Genomic DNA, 25,590 nt, shown 5'->3' with positions numbered 1-25,590 from the left:
ACAACAGGTAAAAGTAAGCTCCAATACTGACTATTCAAAGTCAGTCAGCACAGCAACTCTTCATTTGCATTCAGAGCAAGATTAAAGAACTTCAGTAAATAAACTACTACTGCTGTGTGTTCTGCTCTGTAGAGCTAAACAAAGCAAAACTGTTTGAAAGGCTAATTGGTTCTGGCTCGTAATTTATACAAAGCTGTTAGTTAATTCAAGTCCCCTTGTTGGGGTACAGCACGTAAACCAGGAAAAAAGAAAACCAACAAAACCTGCTAGACACAGCCTGCGTATGAAGTGCTTATCAGTCCCAAGCTAAGGGTAGGAAGGGGAGTGCTCGGGTGTGCTAGGTGCTGCCTGCTGGTACAATTCTTCATTGCTGACATTTCGCCTAAAAACATCCAACCACATAAATGTTATCAGCCTCATTTAAAAGAGCCCTTTTCATTTTTTTCTAATCAAATCCAGCAATTTATTCTAGGAGAGGGGTACAGAGGAAGATACTCATAGAAAGGTTCCTCCAGAATCCAAATTACAGTTTGATTTGCTGATCTCTCTTTCTTTGCTGATCTTCTCCTTCTTAAAATTTCCATCACTAAAACAGTCCTTTGCAGTAGAGATATGAGAAAAACCAATCCATTAAGAGCAACTTCTGTTGTACACATTAGGGGTTGTGACCCCCCTTATGATTGTACCCGAATTGCTTTTGGATTCTTTGTACAGGGAGTTCAATACTGTCAGACTATGCCTAGAGAAACACATTTTACAGGCAGCCCAAAGCCCAGGTAAAATGCTACCTTTTTCAGCAGTTGCTAAAAGCAGCAAAGAGCAAAAGCTAAGAAAAGCTTTCTTTGCGGAGTTTTCACTTGGCATTTCCTAGTGAATTCATGGCTTGCAGAAGAGGACTGTATCAATGGAGGGAGGAAGAAAAAAAAAACCCAAACAAAATACAAAAACCTTGCAGTGACTGAAGAAAAATATGTCCATAGTTGACGCTTCAATTTCTTGCCTCTTCTGCTTCCCCACCCAAACAGGTTGTTAGCAGTAAAACACATTTGTGTTTAAAAGCCTGTGAAAGACTGGAACAACAAACTGTTCTGCTCTGCACGCTCCAATCCTCCTCACTGAAGGTGAGCACCCAGGAGATGCTGCTGTGATACAGGGAGTGTAGCTGCATGCCTCCCCCAGCTGTTTCTTACTAGAGGGCTACACACCAAGCTGCACAACTTAGTTCAGATGTCAGGCAGCAGCGCTTACTTTATCTCCTTTACCATCCTTGGCTTTACTGTTTTTATCATAGTAAAACTTTATTAGGTATTACCCACCCAGCCAAAGAAGGACAAAGTACAATATTATATTAAAAAAGAAAAAACTGCCTGATTCAAAGGAACTCAAGTTTTTTCCATTCCTTTGTTCTCCTTTTCTTTAACTAACACATAATTTAAGTGACAGATGACAATACAAGCAAGTCTTCTGCTATTTTGTCTCACACTGCCATTAAATTGTAAGCCAAAGAACATGACTGTACTGCAATTGAAACAAAAGGAAAGATCAGAATCTCAATCTTCTGTTACCACTAGACAGTTCCCTCCTTGCTGTTTCAGATGCAAATAAAGCTGTGCATATTTCAGCTTTGAAGGTATCTTTGCAATTGAGGAAAAAACCCAATGTCTGATGAATACACAGTGGATTAGCTCATAAGAAGGCAAAATATGAAGAACTTCCTAATGCAAAAATGGGAAGTAAGCACTTCAGGGCTCAATGTCTGGCAGCATTTTTAATGTGGAGGCAATTAAGCAAATCATACATAAATTCACTTATGTAAGTCAGAGGTTGGTTCCACACTGAGAGGGGCAGCATACAAAACTGGTTCTTCATCTACCCTTCTAATACAGAAAGCAGCAATAGCCTGCCATTTCCACTTCTGTTTTCTCTGCTCTTGGCCTTCTACACATCCTTGGTTAATAAAGTCAGTTTATCAGCCTCAAATATTAGCATACACATTGAGCGCACATGAGATTTGGGGTTCTTGGCAGCCAGCTTATCTAATACCCCCATCCAACCATCAAAAAATAGTCACTTAAGCACTTGAATGTGGAAACTGTATTTGCAACAAAGAAAACTGAGCTCTACATGGGTTTGGACTTCTGGAGAAGAAATATGAGCTGAGCAAAAAAGGAAGGGCAACCCCAAGATGACACTGGAACACCAAGTAACACAGCACAGCTGCAGCTGCGTAGTACCACAGGCTGCCTTGACAGCTCCGGAATGAACTAATTCAGATTCACTGGGTTTGGTCCTGTTTAGAGGCATGTGTGTGATGGCAAAGTAACACACAAGTCACTGCTGCTGTAGAGCTCCTTGGACATTGTCTGCCACAGAAAGTCAACCTTCCCCTCCAATGACTTGTAGAGCTGAACCTTTGGAAAGTCAGAATATCCTTCCTCATTCCCTAAGCTACTGTGCAGGTGGAAGCACCAGCCAGAATGAAAGCTGTACTCACTTGGGAAGGCATCCCCAAAGGAGCTGTGTAAGAGTGAAATGCCACTCAAGGTAGTTTTATATGTGCTCATCAGCAGGACAATGACAGAACAGAAAAAGCTCTGTGGTGAAGACATGCCTGAAAAAGTCTTTTGAACAGAATACTGGGGAACCTGAATGCACAGAAAATAGGAACATATTCCACTAAAAGGCACAATATATTAGCCACAAGTCTACAATTATCTATTGCCTTAGCAGCAGGAGGGACTCTGGAGAGCTGTAGGATATCCAGTGGGTCCACATAGACTCCCCAACATGGTGAATCCTGCAAGTCTGAACAGGTTGTGCCCAGACATGACCTGCTTCATGCAGTTTCAGGTTCCCTTACGTACTTCTATATAAATATTTCATTTTGATTTCAGCTTTTTCTTTGTACTTGTATATTTAAAACACACTGAAAGAAAAAAAAAAAAAATCTACTAACTTTTTTATTAAGGCAAATGAAATACCTTTCCCTGACATCCTTACTTTCTTCCTCTTACTCAAAGTAACCTGAAGAAGTAAATCCAATACTTGTATTTTATGTCTATCAAAAGTTAAAAAAAATAAAAAAAATAAAAAAAAAATATATATATATATATTACTGGTCATGTTGTTATGCTGTAAACATTGAACATATCCAGGCACTCCCTCCCCTCTTTTGGTGATCTGTGAACAGTTTAGAACAAGAATAGCTTGTATTTGTCCATCAGTGCATCTCTTCTGTTTTGAATCAGTCCTCGTCCTTGTCCTCAGGGTCCCCCAGTTATCTCTTCATTTCCTTCCCAGTACTCAGTGATATCTCTGAACTTTGTATCATCACAAATACAAGAAGTACACCCTTATTTTTCCTGCTACAGGTTGCTAGAAAGGAAACCAACAAAACAAAACAGTCCCACCCATTCCAAGAAAATCCAGGCTTTTTCATAATCTCCTTTAGTCATTTTTCACTAGTCACTACCTTACACTATTTGCAACTCTCCTACTGATCTGCTTCTCCAAATGGCTTGGTTTCTCATGGGACACCACAAGAACATTCTAGAATGCCTATTTTTCACATCACATTTCCTAATGTAGAAGAAACAGCTATTTAATCCAATTTTCCATTAACCTTTTAATTAATTGCTAAAATTTTCCTCAAACTGTCTCAGCAGATGACTACGCAAATAAAACAGTTTTTTAGAACTACTTCACTATTCCCATAACTTGGCCCACTAGCTGAACATTTCTGATCACTACAAGTGATCAGATCTGGTATGCAGCAAGCAGAAATGAGGATGGAACACGTTTCTTTGTATGTGACAGCTTCCTAGGCCTCATCATGTTAGGAAGAAGGCTGCTTGTAAGACTTGAGTTGAAAGTTTAACTTCCAGAGTTACCACTTCTACTTCCAGGGCTGTCTCCATATGTTTGAGGATCACTTCACGCTAGCAGCCATTCTTCCCCTGTCCTTTCCTTGTATACGTGCGGCAAACAGGGATCAACCACTAATCTGATTCAAAATTAATTCCGGGAAGAGTTTCAACCGGTTGAACCTCAATCAAATTCACATCAGAAAATAAATTCGTGTGCCAGATGGAAAAGAGGGGAAGAGGCACAGCTGTTTTCTGTGACAATCATGCTGGCTTAAAAACAACCAGGCAGCTGGGACGTAGGGTTGTTTAGCACCTTGAAAAATAGGACTAATAGTGCTCTAGCCTGAGAGATTTGAACATAAACAAGACAATATATGGCCTGTAAAGACCATTAATATATTTCATTTAACTGATGAGGTGGCAAAAAATACTGAATTAGTTGTCAAGCAGGAATTGTTTTTTTCCTTCTAATGATGCGCTGCCTCCAACTGCCCAAAACATGTATCTCATCCCTCCTCACAGCTGAAGCACTAAAACCTTTAAAGATCTCCCTTAACATCTGGATGCAGGAAAATAAGTTGGTCTCTGTCGCCACTGTGCCATGGGTAACAAACCGAAATCACCTTTCTGTCCTGCTGGCAGCTGGCAATTTATGAGCCTAAATTGGAAAGACAAGTAGAAAGTAATTTGGAGAAAAATGAGGCTTGGATCCTGGTGGCTTAATATAATAGGATCCTTTTTTCCAGTCTTACTGGCCTCCTTCCAGAGGGAAAAAACCCCACAATCCATACCGAAACAATGAACAATAAAAAGTTATCCTTGTAGTTCTTCCTCTTTTGGCAAGGCTGACAACTTAAAATGATCACAGACAAACACCTAGAAGAACCAAATGCTTCTTTATCGCCTGATCTGCTTTCTAACTCAGTTAGAAAGATTGTGATTTAAACCATGATTGCATGAACATATTTAATTTTACTTCAAGTCTAAGTGATCCACTCAATTTGAAAATGCTTACAGAAATTATTTAACTTTTTTTTTTTTTTTTTAAATGCACTCTAAAATAATGTACAAGTATTAAAAAAATAACCTTGCTTAGCTGTGCAGTCAGGGAAATACTTCCTCAGGATTTACAACATATTTGGCAAAGACTGTGAAAAAATGAGTACAGTACTTGAACATTTGGAATTTGGCCATAACTGTATGTTCTCCATAAAAATCAATTTGTGAAGAATTGTTGTAAAAAGTCCAACACATTTACGGGATCCAAATATTTTCTACATTGATTCCTCATGTATAAATTATAACAGGGAATTCATATTCTGAACCTAAAAGAAACCAGATGCTGAAAATTAAAGGTCTGGGACAACAATTGAAAGTTTCCCTATTTCCCTCTTTCCCAAAAATTCATAATATCTATTATTTTAGTTTTTGTGACATGGGGCAATACCTATGCCAATGCATCAAACTGGACTATATTGAAGCTGGGATGTATTTATTCCAATAGATGCAGCTTGGACAAATAATTGCTTAAAGGGATAAAAGTTCATTATAAATAGTAAATTTTGCCACTGTTGTTAAAAAAAATCTACTCTACATCACTTCATTCAAAACTGGTTATGATGAGTTCCGTAAAAGAACCGGAAATTGTCACTTTCATCCCAGCCAGTGTCCTTCTGGTGGAAATGTAAGTAAGGGAAAAAAAGAATGGATTTAATTAATATCACCAAAAAACTGCACGCTGCAATTTTCTCTTATCTACAGGTAGAGTAACAATTCATGTTTCTAGAGGAGATTATTTGGAGCAGCTGAAGATTTATTCTCTTGATCAGCACTTCAGTAATCCAGCAACAGGAGGCCACGTATCATTTTTACAACTGCTGATGCAGCAGGCACATTTTGACAAGCGGCAGCACTACCAATTTCAAAAATTAAGGCTTTAAAGCTCTGTCCTGCAAAGAGCTCAGTGCTTTTTGCTTGGCAATTTTTCAGCTGTTATCCCTAATCAAAAAAATCATAAATGAGGCAAAACTACCCATGGCATACAGAAATGAGTATTATTTCTACCCTCCTGTGAAGAGGTAAGCGATGCAAGTCCTATCCCCACAGGCAGGGGATGCATATTAATATTCTTGGGCTGCTAAAAAAGGAGCCTCTACCAAATATGCCATTAAGCCTGTAGAAAGCAGTCTGCTACACAACCCCAGAAGGCATTCCGTGCTTAAAGTCACCTTGAATTTCCACAAAGTAAAACTGAGTAGTTAAAAAACTCAAGCAGAGAGGAGAACGTGGTGCTAAGTCAATCAAGCCATCTTATAGTGTAAGGTCATAGTTTCAAAGCAGCTGCTAATGGAAAGCAACAGAAAAAGACTCATTTAGCTGTTCCTCTCTCACACACCTTAGGGTCACCTCATTACACCTGCCACTGATGAAAGCCATGGGAAATATTAGGTCAAAAGCTAAAACACCACACACATTGAAGCATTCCAGTTTTTCAGGTCACTAAGTAAGAGGATGGTGCCATGACAGGCAGCAATGCTGCTTAAAGAAAAAGCAAACGGCAATTTGTGCTTCCCTTCCATGTTTCTTCAAGCAGTAAAATACTGTAACACATTCCATTAAAATAGCATAATTAAAAACCAAAATTAGCTGTTCCAAGAGAGCAAGATTTACCTGATGGAATACAGGCTCTTTCAAATCTAGGTAAACCTGGAAAGATTAAAAAAGAGAAATAATTTGCAACAGAACCATCATAATATTATTCATCTAAGTATTACCAAGGCTTCTCCTGTTAGAATCAAGCCATGAGTTCCTATCCATGCACCATTAATGTTGATCAAACATTTGAAGTTTCCTCTGGCAGAACCTGAGGTTTTAACTGTGGAATTATTTTAACTAAGAAGCACAAATAGAAACATTAACATCTAACATCAGGCTTCTAATTTAGTAGAGTTGAACACATAAAAAACCAATTAAGATGCTGAAGTTACCAGATGTTCTCAATATGCATTGCAAGAAGAAAACATACTCAACTTTGATTTGCTATTATTGTTTTTGACAATAATTTAACATTTCAATTAATTTTACAAAAAGCTAGTAGTTCTTCCCATTCGTAATACAGTTAATTTAATTTATGTTCTTGAAGAGAGAAGAGCACTAGACCTTAGGCATAATGTGCCACAAGTGTAAAAAATTTCTGGAGAAACAGAAGAGAAGAGGCAAGTATTTTGGCACCTGAAGATGACTTTTATTAATACTTTAATTTTTAAGGAAATGGTTATCAATAAAAATCACATAGGAAATTCCATCTGTGGTTGACAGCCAGCATGAAACTGAATTTATTCATAAAGGAAGAATACTCCACTGACAAAGGGAGTCAAGTTAGCTGTGACACAAAAAAAATTAGAAGCATTTTAACTAACAGCTAAGTTCTTCTCTTATTCTGCCTGTTTTAAAACACCAGTCTGCATCCTGGACTGGGTATCACGGTTCACTTTTTGCAGTCAAACAGAATGATTCTTATTTCTACAGATGAATTAAAGTGACAGAAGGTGAGGAACACAGCTTATCCAAGGTCTCATATCAAGTCAATGGCAACTGTTTTTCTCCCATCTATTCTAGCAACTGGATTATTGCTTTTCTTCCTTATTTATTCTATACAGTGGTTTAGATAGAAAGGTTTCAGGTTTCTTTGGCCAGCAACATAATTTTCCCAAGAAAAGAATAATTTGTCTTTCTTGACTGGAAGTGACAGAGATTTAGTATTGCCTCTATAACATTCCTCCACTGTCAGAAAAACTGCCAGCCTAAGGGTGAAAATGCCATATTAGAAAAAGTTACTTACTATGCTGACTACGACGCTGTATGTTATTAACAAGAAAAGCAGAGCATAATTGACTGTATTCTTGTACTTGAAACATTCGTACCTGGAAGAGAGGATAAAGGAGAGAGATAACATTCATCACTTACCTATAATGGATGCAATTTCCAAGGTATAATATTAAAAAAAATTGTGAAAATTTTGATCCAAATTAGTTTTAGGCCCCTCAAGAAATTCTAATTCCTTCAATAAAGATGCATTATTTTAAGAAAAAAAATTATACTCTTACCAATAAATGTTTTATAAAAAATCCAAAGCAAAAAACCCCTAACAACAATAAGCTCAAGCATATGCCAAGAAGTAACTCACTCTAAGAAAAGTTTGTGAAGCAGAAGTGTTTTCAGAAGGTGCTTACAGGGTGATAATGGATGACAAATTAGAAATTAGTTTAAAATGCAACACAGCTGTCAAAAACATTACTGAGCAAACAGCGGTGTAGGAAAAGGACTGCCTTACAAAACAGTGATCTCAGATCTGTTAAAATGTAGATTGTTTACGGCTTTACTACAGTTGCAGTGCAGTAAATTTGCTAGATTGGGTACTGGTAGAAGTGGAAGGTAAAACCACCTGACTGCTCCCAGTATGTAAAACAACCAATTAAAATTACCTTCAAACTCTCTACACTACACCTCAGTCTCAGTTGTGATGGAAATACACACACATGCCAGACTGTATCTCCATCAGAAAAAAAGGTCCAAAAAACCCCAACAAAAATGAATTTTGAGAAGCCCATTATCATCAGGGATGGAGGAAGCTGTCTATGTAATGCCAAGTTACATCTGTCTAGTTCCTTTGTTTATAAACTTGGGGAAATAGACACCATCATGAATTGATAAAAGGAATTAAAAACACAACTGGGAAACAACAAGAGTAAAGGCAGCATTATGTGCTACATTGCAAAATGACTTGCTGAAGTAATTATACAGCTTGAGAATCAGCAGGACTGAATGAGGTATAAGGGAATGTCCTGTGCACAATGACCTGCAACCTACCTTCAAGAAAACCAAAACAATTATTAAAGGCCTCCTAAACTACACATTAGCTCATTTTTTTTGAGCATTTAATTGCTACCAAACATACATACACAGAATCTTATTGTAGCTATAAAGGCAGTAACAGACTTCAATGCTTTTGAAGATAATAAGGTAACCACTGCACTAAAAAAAAAAAATATTCAGATGGATTTTTATAGCTATTTCTCATCCTTTTTTTCCAATCACATTCAAATCAGAAAAATGCAATGGCAATTTCAAGGAGATAGGGAGCTACAATTGAAGTATTTCCGCTAAAAGGGGCATTAGGATTCTGGTCCTGAGTTTGTACAAATCACACTAATGTATGAGTCACAAACTGAGGGCAATTTCCATAGATAGGGGTTTAGTCCTAAAGCATTCCATCTCCATTGCAAGCTACCAGTAATCTTCACCAAGATATCACAATTTTCAACAGCTGAATATTTGGTATGTTCAAAAGCAAAAAGATGGGTTTTCTTCTCTTTTTGTCTGCAACAAGTTGAGTTATCATTCAGATTTGCCAAGTGACAGAACAAATTATATTAAATCCAGACCTTGCAGCAACACGCAAGAAAAAGCCAACTTAGGGTATCTTTACTGTTGTCAAATGCTACATTGCTCCCAAAATTAAATGGGAGAACATATCCTGGCACAGCATTAAGCTGTCATGAATGTTCCAAGACACTCTCCCCAAAATATGCATTCAACTCCTCATAAAATCTTGTCCCTTTAATCTTCCAGATGAGTGAAAAGCAGGTTTAGCCAGAAACCTGAAATTTGCATTTCGAGCCAGACTACATCATAGAAATCCAGCTCCAAAAATTATAATGTTGCTAATTTTGTAGGCATTACTGAAGTTGGTTTTATTATGTTTGCTGTTTTTATACAAGTAGCACTGAGCTCTGATTGTATATTACACTAAGTCTTTAATGAGTGGGGTTTTTTCCCTACTAAAAAAAAACCCCACTGGTAAAATATATCTAAATTAGCCAAAACTAGGACTAAAGCTTGCCTGGTACTCTAATATCATAATGCTGTACAAAACCAGGTCTCACTGGAAGCAGTAGAAGCTTTCTCTCTATATATGGTAAATTCGGCTTCAGAGACTCTACATTTCAAAAATTAATATTTCATAAATATTCAAAGAAAAATATTAACAAATACTTACAGGCAGTAGACAAACACACAACAACTGTATATCATTGGCAGTTCATCCAACAGCTATAAAAAGCAAAGACATCAAAACATGAAAGCTACTTTTAACTCACAAGCTTGACTAAGTTAATTAGGAGAGGTAAGTCTTAAATAAACAGGAGTTTTAAAGACATTTGGATATTCATCTCCTTGACTGTACTCTAACACGTAGCACTGTCAAACCCTGTTCACCTACCGAAGCTGCTGCATTAAAAAGCTTATTACTCTGAATCTTTTGAATATTATGCTTCATAAACGCCCACACCTTCAAAGAATCTTGACATTTTTGCTGCTCATATGTCTTACTAAAATATTTGTAGGAAATACTTCTGTAAAGCCAGGCTGAAGAAGACCATCCTATCTATGGCCTTACAATCAGTAGCATCTTCTTACTTGACGAAGAAATTGAAACATAATTTTGCCATAGCATAAAATACAATTTTAGCCCATTAGGATGGGCAATACGTTTGCATGGTTACTTCCTAATTTTAGAAATTTCTTACATTGTTTTAATTCAGAGACAGGGTTTTTTGTTTGTTTGATGTGGGGTTCTTGTGAGCTGTTTTGTTGGGGTTTTCCCCCAGAAATTATGGCTGCATATAATGTTTTATTGTCTTAAATAAATTTTATACGTTGGGAGAAGACTGGTGCGTTACAGCTAAAACAGCTTCTACTCCAGGAACTTGCCACTTTAATAGAATGGAATTAAAGCTGTAATAACAAGAGGGTTGCTTTTTCCATAGCAGGTACACTCAAAATTGCCATTTAACATTAGCAGGAAAAAGAATCATAGCATCATTTTCTTGTAAAACTTCTCATCAAAGAACTTTCATGAATATCTGCTTATAAATATGCAGTTAAACTTACCTCCTCTTAAGAAGGACTGAAAACCACGGAAATGAAAAAGGATACAAATGGATCAATGAAGATCCACAGCTCTTGATTTCTAATACATTAAGCAAACATTAATAGTAAGGGCTTTTAGAACTTTTAGAACTTGACTTCTAAGAAAAACAAGAACTAGATGCAAAAAAAGATTTTGACCTTTTTCCGTCATCACTCAAAGTTCTTGATGGCTGTGCCTGTAAAGAAATTGCTTTCCTATTAATGCTACAGGATACTTAATTAGTTCATAACCATGTTATTCTAAACAATGAGACTTGTTAAGAGCAGTAAGCAGCTTACTTAAACCCTTTTATAAAGCCTGTCTGATTCTGCTCAGTTCAGGATAATTTTCTAACTGCACAGTCAAAAACTTCATTTTAGCTTTGAAATTTCATATTGGGGGTAAAAAAAAAAAAAAAAAAAAAAAAAAATTGTGAAGTATTAGCTTGTTGTGATTTTGGTCATATAAAGCTCAGAAACTGATTCACAGGAGTGCTAAACAGCTCTGCTGCCCAGCTGCCACAGCTAGGGCAGATGCTGCTTCTTCCCCCACACTGCCACCGGTTCTCTGCAGTGCGGAGATCAGACTGGTCTGACTTACAGGGAGCCAGGTCCAGGTGCTGAGCCAGCACACAACCAACCTTCCAGAGCAAGGTTTGAATCCCAGAACCTGCTCATTATAGGGTCAGGGACCACAACAGGCAGCACCAAGAAAGTCTCAGAAACATTGGTAGCAGCTGAAGCTAACAGGCATGTTCTGTGGCACTTTGCCATCACAGTAGTTTATCTTTGCTGTGATGCCTTAGGTGGAACAAAATAGAAGCAATAGCTGAATTCAGCTTTATAGTAATAGTATTTTACAAATTCAGAGATGTGCTTTTCCAAATCTGATAGGAATTAGGTACAGGATTAATTCATGTGGCTGTTAAAGAGCGTGAGTCATTTAACACCTCATAAAAGAAAAAGGTGGGGGAAGAACAAGAAATACAATACAGGAAAATTTTTCAAATTTGGACAGGTGATTACACTCTTGAGTTCATATGCTGGCAGCATCTCAGGGACATTATATTAGCAACAAAGAGCCTCTCAAAAGATCTTAACTAGAATTTGCATGCAGGAGACAATGACTTCTGTATCCAAAGGAATTAATGCTTCTCGGAGCACTGTCAAAGGCATGCCTGGACAATAAAGAACCATGGAAAGAAGGGAACTCAGGGAACTGATTTCACTGGCTAAATAAGCATTTTATGTATTGCTCAAGAATTCAATCAAGCAGATTCCCATAAAAATAACCGAAAAAGGGGTGATCTCCTCATAAGTATTCTAAACAACTGCTTTCAAGAACAGAAGATTTCACATTTTTTTAATTAAGCAAATTGAATCCATTTACAGTATCAAGAATCATTTACAGTATTAAGACTGCAAAACAAATGTAAAAAAAGAAGTCTCACTGAAATAGCTATGCTGATTTTTAACCATAACAAGAGATAAAGTGAACAAGAAAAGTTTATTTACTGGTCGATCTGTTTCCCCCATGGTGATCAGTAAGCAAACAACTGGAATAATTACGGACCACTTGTGGATTTCACTTAGCTGCCAAAATAAATGTACTTTCTCTGCTTCATACGAAGCCTTTTACATCAGTTGAGAAGATGATGCAAGACATTCCTGCTTCCCTCTCATCTGCTTCTGCCCCACTTTATTGACCACAGGCCCCGTAGCTGTTCTGATGCAACACCAGAGCTATTGAGTAAGTAGCAGCAAAGTGACTTGGATTAAAATAAAGCCTCTACACCCACACACACAAAAACCCTCCAACAACAACTGAAAAATAACCCCAACCAAAATCAAAAAACACCCCCCAAAAAAACCCACCTGAAACAAAACAAACAAAAAAATACAATCTCCCCCTTCATAAGAGGTTTTAAATCTGGATCATTTTAATGATCATGATTTCAGGGTGCCCTTGCTCACCTCTGCATCAGTGTGAGAAAGAGGCTTTGAAATATTGACCGTGATAGGAACAAGCAGCTGAGGGAAGCAATAAGAAAAAGGTGGAAACTCAAGGCAGTTTCACCAACTTATACAGGTAAATGGCACCCTAATTTGGGATGGAGGGGTGAGATGGCTCCACAAACCACCTTTTTCATGCCAAGAAAAGCACCAAGCATTCTTGCATGGTTACAGTGGTATGGTCTGTGGAAGCTGACAGTCTCCACCACATGCCAGAGATACAAACCAGAGCATTATGGAGGCAAATATGAAACAATCAGCAGTAGGTCCCACTGTGATCAGCAGAAATGCAGGACTCAATTCAGCTGTCACAGCAGAGTTGCCTAATGCCACCTGAGATGCTCTGTCACCTCCAATATACCCATCCAAGACTGGCGGGTGTGATGGGAGTCTAAGAAACCCGCACCTCTGTGGGATGGAAGCTGGAAGCTTGAGAGAACACTCACAGGGCCTAAAATAGCAATAAACATCTCTGTTTAGGCAAATTAATCTTTTTTTTGAGCAAAGATTGCCAGTGGAGTCTGGAGAATGATTCAGCCCAACCAACTGCCTCTCTCCACTCCACTGACTTAACTGTATTTCCATTGACTGTGGTGGGAACAAAGACTTCCAGCACAGATTTTTAAATGTAGGTTTCTTAATTTTGAACAAAATCCCACTTCACCCTGACTTTAATTCAAGGACACATTTCCTTAATCTTTGGAGACCTAGAAGAGGACAACACAAGAATTCCTGTGTCCCTTTAGAAAACAGAAAATATCAGGACAATCCTTATGTCCTGTGACTTGTTCCAGAATGCTTGAAACTACGAGAGAAGATGATTCAATTACCACTACTCAGAAGATACTGATTTCAGTATTAATGCTACAGGTACATTTAGATAAAAACATAGAACCATAGAAAACCTAGAAACATAAAGATGAGAAAAGTTACAATAAATAGCAATAACTCTACTTTATACTGCTCGCTATTATGCCAAAGCTGCGGGAATTTTAAAATAACATCTTGTGAAAAAGATAACATGATTTCCTAAAGTATAAAATGTCCTCTACCAATGTAAGCAATTGATGATAGCTCTTATTTTAGACACAAGTATATATTTCTGTATATAATCAGTGGAAAATACCTATTGAAGCAAGACCTGCATTACTGCCTTGTTGAGAGCAGAAGTCATGTACAATGATACTTAAGGTAGATTAACTTATTTTACACAAGTTTCATCTAGAAATGGCAATATGACTGTACAGCAAGATACACACGGAAAATGATTCACAGCTACTTATCAGTACTCACCTGCATTTCATACTTCAGGGTCATGTGGAAGCACCAAGATCCCAATCCCACAGCTGAAAACAAATCATAACTATCATCAGCATAATAGCACACAGGTAAAATTTTCAGGTACATGCATGAAATGCATGCTTAACAGTGAAAAAGAAATTAGAGTATCAGCATTCCACTGCAGGGACAGACTCCAATTTTTCCACAGTCTTCTACTTTATATATTGGTCACCAATGAAATCCCTGAATTTAGGGGCTTTGGGTGTGAGTGTCCTCTTTACCTCATCTCAATACTTTATCCTATGAGCTGGGTGTAATCTCAAAGAGGAGAGGAGCAGAGGGAAGCCAGAATGAATGGAATATTATATATCAATTTATCTTTTTAATTTTTTTTTTTTTTTTACTATAAGTAAATTAACATTTCTCTGTTCCAATCCTTTTATGAGGCAAAGCATTGTTCAGTAACTAGTACTCCTGGAAGCCTCTCAATATCTCTGTTTACTGTCCAGTTTTAAAACATATTTTACCAAAAGCTTTTTGTTGTCTCCATAAAACAGGGTGCTAATAACACCAAGGTTTGGAGTCTGATACCCACACGGGCTGTTCATTTAAGAGCTAGACTCGATGATTCTTGTGGCTCCCTTCCAACTCAAGACTATTCTGTGATTCAAAAGCAGAAGTGAATTGCTACTAGAACTCAGAACTAGAAATTCAAGGTAAACAAACCAATCCCACATAGGATGGAGTAATTTTGTGAAATGAGATCACCATTTCCACATTTTCTCTATAGAAAGCTGAGCTTCTAAGAAATGATTTCTATTTATTTGAAATACTTCCTTTACACATTTTGAATTTACTTCTGAAATTACTTCTATCAGTTTTTGCCTATACAGTTTTTTTTCAGTGAGGTGTGAATAATGCTTCTTGGAAGTTGGATTTCTCTGTTTAGAGCAAAGCTGGTACAGTATTTAATGCATCATTCATTACTTTGAAATATTAACAGTGAAACACTCTCATTAAGCACCAGCTCAGTTTTATTTTGCAAGAACAAGTACAGTAATGTGCTGTCTTGTCTTCCTTCGAGAAATTATGTTTTATCTCAGACTGTAGTTTCAGAGAGAGCCAAGTAATTTGCACTCAAGCCTTGATCACTGAGTAGTGCTGCCATATTTTGTGGCTTGAGTATCCCCTTGCCTACACACACCAGTCAAGTTTCACCGATGCATAAACAAGAATTCTATCTCTGGGCATTCTGTAAAGGATTGCCAAGACAGTCAAGAGACATGTCTGGAGATGCTTCCTTAGATGTTATTAAATAGAACTGTGATTATTACACTTACTCAATGAAATTAAATACCTAAACCCATAGCTTTACTGAAACCCAAAACTGTAACATAGCAACATTTCAAAATGTATTACCAAACACTTCAATGTCATTATTTCTCTGGGAAAATTAGGCACAGCTCCTACCAGAAAATAAACAACCACATGCACTTCTGTAAACTCTGATTACATTGGTTTGCTTTTGAAAAGTCTTTCCAAATGATAAGCAACAACTGCTTTCACCTTCATTGATATTCTAATGAGAAATTCTCATAGCCATTTTTCTACGTATACAGAATATATGACAACAACTGTTCATTCTGGAGGAAAAAGCCCATTAAGATCATCATTAAAACAGTGCCATCCATTATCTTGGCTGTCACAGAATACAAACCCTTACAATTTGTAACAAATGTCATTTTCAAGTATGGGCAAAATCATTGCATAAAAAATTTCAACAGATTTTAAATTAACAAAATATGTTGCAGGGGCTTTCTTGTTTTTGTTAGTGTTATTTGGGTTAATAAATCTCAACAATCAGCAACTGAACTCCTTGCCTTCCTCATTTATGATAAGAAGCAATTATTTCTATATTAATTTTTCTTCTTCAGTCTTGGAAAAAATCAAGACTGCTGCAGATATTGAAGTAATTAATCCCATGACTGCAGTTCATTTCTACAGTTAAAATGAATAGAACCCCTCTTGCTTCTTTGTAAACATCCGGAGCTTCTCTGATTACAAAATTTTACTATGCATTGTAGAACAATGTTTTATCTACAGCATCTATATAAAACAGATATCTAGAAGAAGAAAAGCTTATAGGGACAGACCTTATGGTTCCAAGCTCGAGACATTTCTAAGAAATATTTACTTCACAAAAACCATCTGCAATGAGACATTCTGCCAGCTATGTACTTTTCAAAATATGAGTGCTCACGATCACTGCCATGACACAAGTTTTCAAGAGAAGCAACTCTCCCATTGTTGGAGACAGTCACTGACACACTGAACAATAAATTCGCTCCTTACCTTGTAAGCAGGGGTTACAGTTTTCATATTTTAGGTGTTTCCTTTTGCAAAGGACCCTAACTCACTAAAAGCTATATATTGGTTGGGAAGCTTTAACTCCGTCTGAAGCAGTAAGTACTATTTCCTCTCTAATTACTGTAACTCACTTGTTATAAATACTACCAGTCACTTGGCATTTTTACATTAATGAATCTCCCAACTTACAGGGGATATATATAAAAATTATGGACTAAGCACAAAATACACATTAAGTCACAATATTATGAGATAAAAATTGCACTTCAGAAGACTAGAAATGCAAACCCAGGGTTGCTGCCCCGTGTAGACTAACAGGGTTTTTTTCTGTACTGCAGCAAATACCCTGTGTGGCTACTGCCAATGAATAAAACAGTGGTGCTACGATGATGTAAAAACAATGCATCTACAAACTTTACTTCATACACATACTGTCAAAAAACTTAAGGGCAATACCTACGGCTAGAAATAATCTTCTACAAAATATCCAGCTCTATACATGAATCCTATAAACCTTCAGGATTTGAAACCTAGAAGGATTTTTTCAATAGTTTTAGGAAGCATCAGAAGCATCACATAATCAGTGATAATTCAGTTTGATGTAACTATCCATCAGCACTCAAAATTCTCATTATGAGCCTAAATCCTCTACAGAAAAAGCTGTTTATTAGGATTTCACAGATGTAAACACCTTTATTTAGGTATCTACAAATGAACTAGGCAACAAAGCTTCCACTTAGAGAATGTCATTATTAAGAATAATGCAGCTGGTCAAACAAGTATTTTAGAACAAATCAAATAATTCTCCTGGCTTTACTGACTGCATAGGTAGACACATATGTTTAGGTGTTTAAGTTTTGAGCTGAATTCTATTATAATTTTTTTACAATGCTAGAACTTAATTAAGATAAGCAGCAACAGACTGCATCATTAAAAGTTAAAGAATGAAACAAGATGAAAAGGTAGAATTAAATTAACTATTTTTAATGGATTATTTTGTGCTGCAAAGGTTTCCCTCTGTAGCATAAGAGACAGGAGAGACACCGGTTACTCCAGAGGTACAGCTCTCCAGTTAAACTCCAATTTGGCTGGTACCATTCCCAGACATTGCAGTACAAGTGGCTGCACAAGTGAGCTGTTGGAAGAGTCTGTGCCATGAATCTGGCCTGTTCCAGTGAGCGCTTTCCCCAGGCAGCTTCCAGGCACAGCCCAGCAGCCGGCAGAGTCCGGGGCCCGCACTCAGCGGGGAATCTGCATGCGGTCGCCTTGCTTTGGAGGCTAAGATGAGCAGACATGGGCTGTTCCACGCTGCTTGCCTTCAGCACTCAGGAATGTTCCCAACCACGGCTGATTTACCAACACTGACACGGCCCTGGGAGCTTCTCCACAGGTGTTAGGTAAGAGGAAGGGAATTAACTCTGACTGAAGAGGTTCTAACAACCGTTTTCACAGACACAGAGTTTCACTGGAAATTAAATTTAGTAAGTTGCTTAAGAGTTCCTATGGCTATGACTAATACGGAAAAATTTTTGCACCTTTATTCTTTCCTCCACTTTGGTGCTGCTTGAATGACTGAGCCCTATTAAATCAGAACAATCCTTCCAAATTTCAAGTGAAGTACCTAACAAACATTACTTCACTGAATGCTTTCATATTTCCTTGGGTCCAGAAGTTACACTTCTTTATACATATTTTTTTTTATATATATATATATACACACACACACAATTTTTTTTAAAAACCAAAAAACCAAGACCATTCTAGAACATGAACCATTTCAGAATCACAGTTCCCCAGGAAGCATGAGGAACTGGCATGTGTAGAATCTGATACCCCAGCATCAGAAGGAACTACTCAAAACCAACCGCTTATTCCTGGAAGTAGTAATGGTCCGATGATTTGTTCCACCTACTTCAGGTGATGCAACATACTGAAATAATAGCTTAAGATTATTCTTCATCATTTATATGTTGATTAAATGGCTCTCTGTAGCTTCAAAATCATATCCAGTTCCCACCAAGTTAATTGAGAACATGCACTTTATGCTGAAAGGCAGCAGAAAAAAGGGCTGAGAACTGCGTGCTGTATCTCAAAGGCCTTGCAGAAAAGTGCAACTCAGTCTTGGCACCAGCATGAACAAGAAATTTATTTGAACAATTATTTAGAAATACCCCTTGTTGTGCTGCCAAGATCTTACCATGTATGTGAAACAAACAGCGCTTCCATAATTCAAAACGCATTTACTCCAAAAAGGAAATAAATGTCAACCAAAGAAATTGTGGGTATAAAAGTCAAGCACCGAACATGGCGTGGTAAAACACAAAGGAACTGACAATCAGCTAAATGTCTGGAAGCATGCAAAAGAAACAGCTGATTTGGATCAAAATAATGTCTAGAAACAACACCTCTTATGTTCTCAAATGCTAACAGATTTAATTTTTATGTTGGCTTTGACAGCTGTCTTTCAGTATCTTGTAAAATCTCAGTAACTATTCAAAATTGTTAAAACCTAACTAAAGTGCCCTCCCTTCCACCCCCACCTTCACAGCAGAATTGTTAAAGAATTTCTACTTTGACAAAACAACCCTCAGTTAGAAGCTCTGCTGCATGTTCTTTAATGAAGCATGCTGCCTCAAGTGAAATCACAAGCTTGTGTTAAACTCACTATCTTTTCACAGATTAAGTCTACATTTATTTGTTACAAATTAAATAAATAGTGTGAAACCTGTTAATAAATAAAATTCATACGATGGAAAGAATTCTGTCTGGTACTTTCTTACAAAAAGAATTTTCTGTACACTTATTCTATCTCTACTTCAGCATGCTTCTCATTCAGCCACATGCACAGAGAATGCCAATGCTTCTGACACATTTCAACCATATTTAAAATTCTTTTTATGTTCTCTTTCACTGCTTTTATTCTGTAGTAGAGCAATGTTAAGTGGTTTGTGATTCCAAATAATCTCATTCCTGTTTTTCACTGAGAAACTATAAAGTCTTCTAGATTTCTTTAAATTTTTCAACTGCTGTAAAATAGGGTTACAAATACTGAGGCAGACACAAAGCAGAAGAGAAACAGTTTTAGGAGAGACCTTTAATGTTAGGTTCCAAAATACAAGATGAAAATCAAGCCATTTATCATTTCAGACAGGAATCAAAGCCAACTCAGTCACAGATGAGCAGGGCCTAGATGGAACTCAGGACTGCTTTCCAGCCCTGCTGTCTAAATGCAGGCTGAGCTCCCTTTCAACAATGCAGGAAAGAAGAAAAACTAAAGTCCAAAGTATTTACTGTGATCAAAGACAGGTTGCTTTATTTTTTTAATTATTTTTGTAATATTTTAAACATTAGATGGGATATTAGGAATGCCCATCTGGTGTGACAGCCTGACATTCTGGTCAGATAGCAGCACACTGTCCATCATGAACTGTCACTGGTAGCCACAAATCACAGTGAAGACAGTTTCAAACTGAGTTTTAATTTAAGGGGTTACTCTTCATAGTTTAAAAAGAATGGCAGTATGGGGCACCTTGATTCAAGAACACTCAAAGTCAACTTCAGCCAACATTTACATATAATTTCTTACCATGTCTTTTTAAAAGTAAAACCTGACCTTTAAGAATTCTCTCTGTCTCATACTAAGACAAAAATTAGTAATGACTTGAAACCACAGAAAGCCTACAAATAGCTAATTAGAAAGAGCTCAGACAACATGCAAAGCAGTGCTGCCTATCTTTCACATAGATCAGCGAAGCTGATATAACTGAAAACTTGTGAATTTGTGAATTTGCACCTTGTATATGTTACAGTCTAACTGGTATCAAGGATACATTTAGCATATGGGTATGTGTTTTTCAACAACATCTGCCTAAATACATAACATGTCAATCTTAAAAGTAACATTTATCAATCTCTTACTACTCCAAAGACTGGGAAAAATCTCCATAAAGACAGGAGCTACAGCAAACACAGAAATCCTGTGAAACACAGAAATTCTGTGAATTCTAATTCTGACACCCAACTGCCAAATCTGAACCACTTTTGAACATCTTTTCTCGTAAGGAACAAGACTTCTAGTCACACAATTAACATTTAAAAGGAAGTTGGTTCTTTTCTGAATTTTGTTATTTTAGAATGGACAGACTTTCCTTGAGCTGATCTAAACATGAATATCATGTTTTTCTTCCATTCTTGCAAAACTTCCCAACACGGTGGCTGGGTGATATATGCCAAAGAGGAACTGGAAACAAATTCAAAGTCATGAAAGGATGCCTTTCCAGTTCCCTCTACATCTTGGCCGCTTCCTATATTACTGTCCCATACAAATGTCACAAAAATATTAATGAACTGTGAAACTGCTTATAACTAGAATACACAGGACGCTTTCTGTAAATCATCAGAAAAGTACAGAGCACTAAGATGCCCTGAAAAGGGCCCAAAGCCAGAAAAGGATCACTTTAACAACTGATCAAATTATTTAGTGAATTCTAATTTCATGTTCCTACAACAGATATAAGTTTTCTGTAAACATTAACAAGTGTAGCAAATTGAGGTCTACTTTTCAGATAGTATTTGGATTTAACTACTGGCTTTATTAATATCTAGATATATTTTCCATTGCATATCTGAGCCTTCTCTATAATGAAGGAGCAAATTAAGTTTTAGACATACCTGTAAGACACAAATATGCAGCTAAATACCGTTTTTCAAGGCCATCTTTATAGGTCTGAATCGCACCATAGATTGGAGGTAGAATGAAAATCAGGTTACTCACTGTGTTCCCTGTAGGACAGAAACACAAAGCAGAGATTTAGAACCAAGTACTATGCACTTTAACTAAATCTAACAAAATTACATTCACTCATTAGAGACAGGTTCAACAGTTTTCATCCAGAAAGTGACTCAACAAGACACCACTGCTCTCCATCCCTGGTCCAGTGGAAGGTGTTCCTGCCCCCAGCAAGGGGCTTGGAACTAGGTGGTCTTGAAGGTGCCTACCAACCAAAACCTTTCTAGGACTTTATCCTACATTCTACCCAATGTGAAGAAATGACATGTGTTGCAAAGACCAGAGAAAGCAATAAAAGCCAGGAGTCTAGCTCTTGTACACTGATTTAGATTTGGTCTGGTTTTCTTTTCCAAACTGTGCTGACCTAAGCAAAACTGCCGTGAAATCCTGTGAAGTTTAAGCGAAACAAAATGAAATGGTGCATCTCTCAATAGAAGGGAAGCAGATTCAGCTTTTTAGCTTAACCACAAATCACAGTTTTGAGAATAGAGGTCATGTTATGGGAATTAAATGCCATACAATTTGGGAAAATGACCAAATCTATTAGAAAAGGCATAGATAAAAAATAAACTGCACATTTTTACACACCATCAGTTAAATATACATAAAACTGAAATTAATTTGCAACTATTACAATTTATGAGGCTATGAAGACACACCGCCCCTCCCCAAACTCTGTATTTTTTATTCAGCAGAAAATCCCAGAAGCATTTCACATTCTAGAACAAGGAACAAGAGTGAGCAGGTCCTTTCTGAATCATACCCCTAAGTCAAGCAGCTATTTTTCACGAGTCCTACTTGCCAAGATCCATCCAAAGGAAAAGCAAAACATAACAACTATGTTCATATAACCCTAAGGTATTGCAGCACCTCTAAAAACAAAAAATCCATGCCTCACAGTTTTAAAGAAAATTCATTCTCAAATGGAAAAAGGTTACTTCAGAACACATGTAGCAGAAGAGTACCTAGCTCCCTTGAACAAAGTAGCTCTTCTATATTCTCACAAAGTAGATACAAATCTCATTTTGAGACAGACTTCTCAACCAGTTAAAACTCTCATCTGATTTTTATCAGAACTTCTTTAAATCACTTCCTTACTGATTTCACATAATATCCTGCCCAACCGTGAATTTCACCAAGTCATAACAGTGAAACTGGATGTGCCAGAGATCTCTCTTCTAGTCAGCTCTGAAGTAAGAAGTCCATGCAAAAGAAGCCCAGCTGAGAACAAAAAAATGTCTGCAAGGATATAAAAGGCTTTTTTTCATGATTAAATTCTTGGTGGAATCATTACCCTTTTACCACATTCCCACAGTGTTGCAATGGGGAGTGATTCACTTTCAACAGAGACCAGGTCTGGAAGAAATTCACTCAAATGCTGTTGTGTGCCACACTGACCATTGCCATATCCTCCTGCAAATCATGCAAATATGTCAATGAGCCTTGAAAAGTAGAATAAAGGTTACATAGTCTGGATAGCGAAACTTCCGCTTTCTAAAGCGGTGCTCAACTATGCCCATTTTCAAGAGAAGTCAGTAGACTTCTTATAAATGTCACTGTTCAAGGTCACTCAGTTATGAAACTGTCAAAAGCCTGGCAAAAATTCAAATATGAAAATGCCAAACAAAAGAAATACCATGATGTTTATCCACAATTGGGAAGGCACATGACGGTGGAAGAGTTGTAGTAGGATAACAAATTCCAGATGGGAGTAAGAATGTAGAAAACAGATCCTTCTGTAGGAAAGGGAAGGGAAGGTTTCAACACTTCCTGCAAAGCTATAATTACGTTAAATTACTGAAAATTTACGAGCATTTAATCTGGGACCATCCTGCTGACAGAGGAAATACCATAGACCTAATCTAGCTGTACATTCCTGCCACTCCTTCTCTGCACTTTTTGGCCCATATTATTCAGAACATTTGCGGCATGGATTAGGCAAGCCTACCTACAAACATTCCTATTGACAGTTCTGTACATTTTTTTAAAACGGGAAATGGAGGCAGGGGAACAATGAAGTCCTCTGGCATGCTGCTAGCAAAATTACTTCTTCCAAGAACAAAAACTCCAAGGCCTCTTGCAAACCCAAGGTCCCCAGGAATGCATATTTCATAAAAGTCTAGCTAGTCTTTACAGGATTAGCCTCACACAGAATAGCTTATAAATTCATTAAAAGGGATTTTTACTAATTCCATCCAAAAATGGCAGTGGGATATGCACAGAGATTAGCACAGAATATCAAGAAAGAAGAAAAAAGTGACACAGCGCAGACCCATAACTCTAAATTTAACAAACAAGGAAGTGAAACAAGCCTTGAAGGAAATAAATATGGAAGTTGAAAATGGGGAAACAGTTCAAACTGTCAGAAAAAAAATCATCTCATCTCCTTCCACCGCATTTCCTTTTTTTGAAATGAAGAGACCATAATGCAGCAGAACTCCATGGGAAAACCAGAGAATGGAGAAACTGCAAATAAGGCATGAGGCAGAAGATATGTAACATAACTAAAGAAGAAATTATTGGTTATGCCTATAGGAAATAGGGTACATCAGAAATTTGATGAATGCACATGGATAGACCTGGGCTTAACTCTGTACAGCATTCTTATATTTCACTACTGGATTCCTTGAATACTGGTCAAGGGAGTGACCTAATTCTTCTTTAGTGACCAAAGACTGCCTCTCAACGTTTTATCTTCAACATGTCCATCAACAGACAGGCAAACTATATTATCTCAAGGAGAAATTAATGAACTTGCAGACTGAAATGACAAGAACAGGATTAAATATGATGGCCACCAACACTCCTTTGAATGCAAATATGAATCCTTATTCTACATGTAGAATTAATCTATTTGAAGAGGCAGAAAAGTGAATTTAAACTGTATGGTGACTGACCATAAACCATCACTGTACACACCAAACCCCTTAAATTTATTTCCAACAGAGGCAGTGAAAATAGTTATGACTTCATGCAAGTCAACAGTAGAATATACTGTTCTCTAGTTATTGATAAAAGAAAGAGAAAGCTCATCAGGGGCAGAGAAGCTCCACTCAGATGGGAGTGATGAGACAGAGCCTACAATTTCAGAAAGGACAAAAATTGCTCAGCTCACTGAACAAAACAATGGCTGGATAGAACAAAATTGTGCTCTGTAAAGACAGCATGGGACAATGCCAAAGACAAAAGGGAGCTGTTTGAACTGAAGGATAATACTGACAACGTCTAAATAGATATAAACTAACCCTAAATAAATGCAGGCCAGAATAAAGAGGAAAGCTTCCCATCAGAGAGGAAATATTTACAACCACTTCCCAACAGAAATGAGTAGCATGATGAACCTGGTTTCAGGGTGGAGCTCAGGAAGCTCTACAATCAGATTACATCATGTGGCAGCCTGTCAGAGTACTAAACCAGACCCTGTCCACAAAGGTTATACATGGTGCAGGGCTAAATTAATGTCTAATCGCAGTAATGTGACTGACTGCACACATTTTCATAGAAGTCTTTCAAGACTGTTTTAATGCAAATCACTGTTTCAAAGTAATGTTTTATTCATTTAGAGAACGCCATAAGGTACCAGAACAAAATCAAATTTATGCAAAACATCTTTTCAACAAGCTTCTGTCTGTAGAAAGAACAATATGAGTGTTAAACCACATCTGATTCCCATTCTACAAATACAGCAGCAAAACCTGACAAGTCTTTTTCTAATGAATGTACATTCAGTAATCTTCAGGCCCTAAAAATATATGTACTATCATTAACACACAAAGATCTGTACAAAGATAAAAAAACTTTAGAGGAGAAATAGTTTCTACAGGCAAACACAGGTACAATATACAGCTCATTGTTGCACAGACATTGTACGCACAGTTGGGAAGGACACAAATTTGAAGCACCTTTCATAAAATTTCCATTTTTCCAAATATGTAGTTAATTCAACACTTGAAAATAATTGCTACAATAAATTTGGATGAAGAGTCAAAAGAGGAAAAAAAAAAAAAGTAAAGTTGTAAATAAGTTGTAAAATAACATGGTCATAAAGGAATAAACAGGATGCAAAAAGATAAGGGAAAAAAAAGGGAGTTAGAATAAAGATGCTGCTTTTGGTAAGGGAGGAAAAGTGCTACCATAAAAAAGAAGAAAAAATTAACGTGTTCAACTTTTGACAAGGTGATCAGTGTGATTTACCCTGTATTAAGAGATGCTTTCTCCTATGTTTGTACACAGAATGACAGGAAGATTTACCAAGCACAAGGAGCTTTTCAAATTTTAAAATGTTCTTGCTCTCTCTGTCAAACA

At 37.2% G+C, this 25,590-nt stretch overlaps 1 protein-coding gene across 2 annotated transcripts in view; it reads right to left on the bottom strand.

Moving 5' to 3' along the window:
- The window catches only part of ACER3 (alkaline ceramidase 3), a 52,422-nt gene that overhangs the window by 11,919 nt on the left and 14,913 nt on the right, over positions 1-25,590 (bottom strand). For both annotated transcript variants that reach the window (XM_040054953.2, XM_040054954.2), the window contains exons 2-6: positions 21,168-21,278; positions 14,142-14,194; positions 9,925-9,977; positions 7,708-7,789; positions 6,537-6,572 (exon numbers count right to left, since the gene is read on the bottom strand). In XM_040054953.2, the coding sequence (XP_039910887.1) occupies positions 6,537-6,572; positions 7,708-7,789; positions 9,925-9,977; positions 14,142-14,194; positions 21,168-21,278 (335 nt within the window). The remainder of the gene's footprint in view (positions 1-6,536; positions 6,573-7,707; positions 7,790-9,924; positions 9,978-14,141; positions 14,195-21,167; positions 21,279-25,590) is intronic.

Source organism: Hirundo rustica, chromosome 2 (assembly GCF_015227805.2).
Source record: "Hirundo rustica isolate bHirRus1 chromosome 2, bHirRus1.pri.v3, whole genome shotgun sequence".
Classification (NCBI taxonomy): Eukaryota; Metazoa; Chordata; class Aves; order Passeriformes; family Hirundinidae; genus Hirundo; species Hirundo rustica.
The sequence above is the reverse complement of the archived record's forward strand: the minus strand, read 5'-3'. Positions and strand labels throughout refer to the sequence as shown.